Source organism: Bubalus kerabau, chromosome 5, assembly GCF_029407905.1.
Source record: "Bubalus kerabau isolate K-KA32 ecotype Philippines breed swamp buffalo chromosome 5, PCC_UOA_SB_1v2, whole genome shotgun sequence".
In the NCBI taxonomy this organism is placed as follows: domain Eukaryota; kingdom Metazoa; phylum Chordata; class Mammalia; order Artiodactyla; family Bovidae; genus Bubalus; species Bubalus kerabau.
In genome coordinates, this window is record NC_073628.1 from 55,884,421 (window position 1) to 55,890,233 (window position 5,813).

General features: G+C 53.4%; 1 protein-coding gene across 1 annotated transcript; it reads right to left on the reverse strand.

The window, feature by feature from the left end:
* Positions 1 to 2,730: 2,730 nt before the first annotated feature.
* On the reverse strand, positions 2,731 to 5,420 carry KISS1 (KiSS-1 metastasis suppressor). The gene is made up of 2 exons (XM_055583539.1): positions 5,250 to 5,420; positions 2,731 to 3,035 (listed from the first exon to the last, which is right to left on the reverse strand). The coding sequence occupies exons 1-2, from the start codon at positions 5,350 to 5,352 to the stop codon at positions 2,731 to 2,733; spliced, it is 408 nt and encodes a 135-aa protein (XP_055439514.1). The 5' UTR covers positions 5,353 to 5,420.
* Positions 5,421 to 5,813: the final 393 nt, after the last annotated feature.

Sequence of the window (5,813 nt, forward strand, 5' to 3'; positions counted from 1 at the left end):
TTAAAAAAAAATTGCTCGTTAATATATTAAGAGTGATACTAGAGGCAGAAATCCCCCTGGATCCCTCCCACTCCCACCCCTCATATGCTTCAGGCCATGAGACCAACACCCTCCTAGTGCAACAGACTTACCAAAAGGGGAGGAACATGGAAAGAGGTCCTCCCACTTCCCCTTCCCCAGGGAAAGATGCCCAGGCCTCCTGGGTTCTAGCCCCTTGGGGACTGTCCAGAGTTCTCAGTAAGGAGTGCATTTGAGAGCCCAAGGCAATGGCACCCCACTCCAGTACTCTTGCCTGGAAAATCCCATGGACGGAGGAGCCTGGTAGGCTGCAGTCCATGGGGTCGCTGCCAGTCGGACACGACTGAGGGACTTCACTTTCATTTTTCACTTTCATGCATTGGAGAAGGAAATGGCAACCCACTCCACTATTCTTGCCTGGAGAATCCCGGGGACGGGGGAGCCTGGTGGGCTGCCATCTCTGGGGTCGCACAGAGTCCAACACGACTGAAGCGACTTAGCAGCAGCAGCAGCAGGCAGCCCTACCTCCAAGTCTTCAGGCCCTGTTGCCCTAGCTCTCTGAGCCAGAGGTCTCGGGAGTCCCTGGGAGTCCCAGGGGCGCCTCACTGCCTGCAATGTGCTCTGGACATTCCCTTCAATCTGTTCAGAGTCAGGCTGGGACCCTCATGAAACCAAAGACCCCCTTCATCCCGTGGAGACCCCCATCCCTACACAGTACATGGGGCCAAGAACTGCAAGGCCTGGGGTCCTTGGAGAGAAGACAGGATTGGCAGACCCGGTTCTCCTCCTGCTGCCCACTGAAGCAGCTGGAGCAGAGATCCTGGAGAGCATCTGGGCTGCAGAGGGAGCTAACAAGGCCTGAAATGCAGTTAGAGGGGCCACACCACAGACAGTCACACAAACACACGTGTGCTTCTCACATTTACCCCTCTCTTACACATACCTTCTCACACACAGGCCTGCTTCGTATACCAGAGAACACGTTTCACCCCTGAAGTCACACACACACACACACACACACACACACACACACACCTGTCTCCTATCTGCTTAAAGTTAAGGTTATGGGGAGAGTTAGAGGGGATCAAAAGAGATTTTGTAAAAGTAAGCTGGCTAAGAGCAAATTTTGGAGACTTGTTAACTTCTTCCTGCCCATAGACTTCATCAGAGAAAGGACTAGTCCAGGAATAGGAGAACAACTCACCTAACAGAGTAGGTGTTGAGTTTATGATTCCTCTCCTAGAAGTACAGAGACACACTCGAGGCTGTTTGGGGGATGATATATCAGCAGCATCACCCTGTCACACCACGCTAGGACCCGAGCTCACAGCAGTTTCAAAAACATGAGAGATCCTTGAGGACGGTTTCAGGGTAGAGATGAGGTGGGGCAGGTTGTCCTGTTTCCATGGCAGCCTATCTCACTGCCATAGCAACAAGATTCTGCCTCTAATCCGCAGAGCTCGGGTTTCTGTAACTGGTGTTTCATGGAACGGTGGTGAACCCCACAATCCTTCTAGGAAAGAGCATTTCCATTCTAGACCAAGCAGGGTAGTGGTAGCCTGAGGCTGTCAAATAGGGCTGGGTTTTTCTGTGGGCAGAAGCCTCGATTTCCTGGAGTTTCCTAACTACTCTGTCCTTCCTACAGCAATTTAAACTCCCCAGCCATTGGGGACCCCCAGGAATGTCTGCACAAGGCAGATTGACCCTTTCTGATGTCCACCACAGCTTACTCTAATGTCATGCCATGTCAGAGAAGTGTGACAGTGCGATGGGGAAGCCAGGCTCTGCAGTCAGGAGCCTGAAATGGCTTGCTACTCATTGGCTGTGTGCCTCGAGTGTTATTTTTCTTTTTAAACCTTAGGGTATTCACTGTGGAAAATGAGGTCAATACATGCTAAGCCCCTTGGGTGCCTCCAAGGATGTAGAGAAATGATGCACATAAAATCCACCCAGGGTTTCCAGGGGTTGCAGTGTTGAATGCATGGCCCAGTCCCTGCTGACACTCTTTGCAAATGGAGTGGGGCTTTAGGGTCTTGTGGCCAAGCACCCCAGTGGAGGTCTCACTGTGGAACTAGGCTGATATTTATACCTCAGTGAATGGGGCAGTGGTCAGTATAGTCTCTCAGATCAGGCTGTTCGACTGGTTGAAAACTTCCCTGGGAAAAGGGGTGGTGCTTAAGCCAGCTGCCTTCCCCCTCCTCAAAGTGTGGGCGCGGGGCTCAGGGCCCTCTGCAAAATGCTTGCTACCCAGCTGCAGTGACATAAGTCTAGGAACTGAGAGAACGTCTTCAGAAAATTTTATAGTAATTTGATGTTGCTGTAATACCACCCAAGCAGCATCCAACTGGGGTTTCTTTTTGGTTGTTTTTTAAAGTCTTAGATTCTGTGTGTGTGTGCGTGTGTATGTGTGTGTAATAGTACTGATCTGCCCCATTGGGGGAAAAACAAGCTGGTCCTTCACCACCTCTAGTTTGAAAAGCACTGACCTCGATAAGATGATAAAGCCACCTTAAAACCAGCTAAAGATGCAGTTGAGAGACAGTGTAACAATCTCACCCGCGCCACCTGCAAAAATGAGCCCCAGGTCACACGCAGGTGAGTCGGCAGCATTTCCTTTATTGCTTCGGTACACAAATTGCAGGTCGACAGCCCTGCCCTGCCCGCCCCACTCCGGCCCGGGTGGGGCTGGAGGCGAAGGCCCTACCTCGGCGCTCAGCCCCGCGCGGCGCTGCGGCCCCCGGGCAGCGCCGCCTGCCGCCTGCCGTAGCGCAGGCCGAAGGAGTTCCAGTTGTAGGCGGACACGTCCTTCTCCCGCTGCACCAGCACCGCGCCCCTCGGGGACGGGATCAGGCGGCTGCGCGGGGCGCACGGGCCCAGCCGCTGGGGGCCCGCGGAGCTCTCAGGGGGGCACAGCGCGGCCCCCCGAGGCCGAGGCCCGGCCGCCTCGGGCTTCCCCGCCGCGCACCGCAGGCTCTGCTCCCAGGGCGCCCGAAGCGTCGCGGGTCCAAGCTGCGAGCCTAGGACAGAGCCACAGGGAGAGGCTGAGTGAGGCGGGGGCCGGAGAGAGGCTTTGGCCCACCTCCTCACATCCCCATCTTCGGCTTCCCTTTTGTCCCTTGACCCCTAGGAAGCTCAGCGCTCCACGCTGGGCACCAGCAGCATCTTAGCTTGGGTGGCTAGTCCATTTGCTCCTCTCTCCTTCAACATAGCTATGATTTCAGATATTTCACAGGATTTTCTTGAGTGTCTTTTACATTGAATTCTTTTTTTTTTTTTTAAGGAAGCAAGCAGGATAGAGCTTGGAAATAATCAGCTTCGCTTCTCTTCGCAGCTGGCTGGCTGGCCCTCTACCCCTGCTTTTCATCAGGCTCCTACTAGACCGAGCTCCTTGGGGTGGTCAGGGCCATGTCCACTCATCTGAGTCTCTCAGAGTCTTGAAAACAGTGCCTGGCTCATAGCGGGGCCTCAAAAAGCCTTGTTAAATATATAAAAACTAATGAAAGGCTTGCAGTCAAACAAATGAAGAAAGCGAAGCAAAGACCACTGTGCTCCCACACCCTCAGCAAATGTGACCCCTAATAAGCTATATCAGGGCTTCAGCATAGAAGGGGAACTGGGTCACCTCAACCAGCTCGCCTCCCCTACTCCCTGTGTAATCTCTCCCCTTCACACTGAGGGCTAATGAGGCTAACTTGGAAGGCACTTCACATGCAAGGCTCATTAAGTTCATTAAATTGTTAGCAGTAAGATAGTGCAGCTAGCTCTCAGGAGACAATGGCCCCAGCCAGCTGTGGCCAGGGATAGGTGGAAATGCGGTCTGGGGTGTGAGTGGGTGTGTGTTGGGTGGAGGGGGATAGTTGACTCTGAGCTCTGCCCATCAGTGCCCTGGCACTCTCTGGAGAAGAGGAGTGTGGGTGAGTCTGGTCCAGGGTGAGTGATAATCTTCCTAGGGGGGCCGTGGGCCTGGCTGAGATGGGAGGGACGAAGACCTCTTGTCCAGCTACAGCCATCATCCCAGCAGGTGGATCATTACTTAGGCATCACTGTTTTTAGCATCACCCAAAAGGTTTTGCCAAAAAGAGCCAAGAGCTCAGTGTCCCCAGGGCGGTGATGACATTATTCTCTGGGGGATCCTCCCTTACCCAGAAAGAGTACCCGGTCCCAGGAGAGAAGATGTTCTTGGCAAGGGACGCCCGCGTCCATGATCTCTTTGCATTGGAACATCTTTTTTTTTCCATTTATTTATTTTAGTTGTGGCAGAACAGGGTCTTCTGCACATGGGCTTTCTCTAGTTACAGCCAGCAGGGGCCACTCTCTAGTCGTGGTAGGGGGGCTCTCATAGCGGTGGCTTCTCCTGTTGAGTCCGGGCTCTCAAGTGTGCGGGCTTCGGTAGCCGTGGTTCTTGGGCTCTAAAGCACAGGCTCAACAGTTGTGGTGCTTGGGCTTAGTTGCTCCTTCCCAAACCAGGAATCAAACCCGTGTCTCCTGCAATGGCAGGCAGATTCTTGACCACTGAGCCACCAGGGAAGCCCGCTTTGGGATATCTATGAGCACAGGGACATCTTGTGTAGAAAGAATGCTGCACGTTCCATAGCTGGAGAGGAACAGAGGTCCCAAGAGGCCAGGCTGACCACCGAGCAGTGTTAAACCTTGATTCCTGACTTGGCGATGAGCACTAGCTCACGCCCTGTAGAGGGCACTCTTGGGGGAGCTCAGCACCTGCTGGGTTTCTGCAGCCTTGGATTGAGTGACTTTGGGAAGGTTTCTTTACCTCTTTGGGCCTCAGTTTCTCCAGCTCTTCAATCCCACAATGAACTCATAAGATTGAGAGGTATTAAGGATCTATCCTTTTGTGTAGGTTTTTTTTTTTTTTTCCAGATTCCCCATAAAGGAACTGAGGTCACTGATAAGATAGACTTGCATAGTAAATGCCTGCCCAGCAGATCTGCACAGAGGAGCAGCTGGCATCGAGCACAGAAGCCCGTGAAGGAGCTCGGGGGTTACCAAGCACCTGCACTTGGATGAGCCTCCTGATGTCTGTAACGGCAGAAATCCGTCTCTTGCTTGCAAGGTTAGTGGGGCCCCATACGTGTTGCATGTGCCAGTCTTAGGTTTCCATTGTGCAGCTTTACATTCATAGCAGCAGATTAGCCATCTCTGAAAAATGTGGCAACTCTCATTTTGCATCAGTTCACTGCTCCCTCCCAACCTTCTTCCCAGACAACTCATACCTGTGGTTCTAGGACTCTCCATGGGCGCCACCTTTTCCAATGTCTCCCTGAAGGCGGTGGCACAAAGGAAAAGCATCAGCTGCCAGGAAAGCAGCACGTTCATCCTGGTGAGAAGATGCAGGTCCTGGAAGTGCCCTGAGGCCAAGACAGAGAGAGGGAGGAGGAACGGGGTTAGGCGCTGCCTGGGCTAGGCCCTGGGCAGAGCCCTGCATGCAGCAGGCACCTGGAAGAGAGGAGACAACCCTGCCCTTGGAAGCCCCCGTGGAGGGATGAGGCAGAACCGACAGAGCAGGGAAATAGGACTGAGAGCCCTCTCGCCATATAGTTCAAGCTAAACTCGTGCTAGGTGAGGATCGTCAGGGAGGGCCTCCTGCCAGGCGAGGCCAGTAAAGTTAGGAAGGAAAGAAAGGAGGGAGGAGCCATACTTGTGGAAGGGGCAGGACTGCTCAGGTTGGAAAATGGCCAGGGTTCTGAACTTTGGGTTTGCTTGAGAGGAATGTTGGAAAAACGAGGAGTGAGATGCGAGGAGTGGAAAAACGAGTGTAACGATGAGCAGGGAGGGGT

Excerpts from the sequence above, each read along its gene's own strand:
- KISS1 (XM_055583539.1), bottom strand. The coding sequence starts at position 5,352 with ATGAACGTGCTGCTTTCCTGGCAGCTGATGCTTTTCCTTTGTGCCACC. Across the intron at positions 3,036-5,249 it reads GGAGAGTCCTAGAACCACAG|GCTCGCAGCTTGGACCCGCG; the intron begins GTATGAGTTGTC and ends GCTCTGTCCTAG.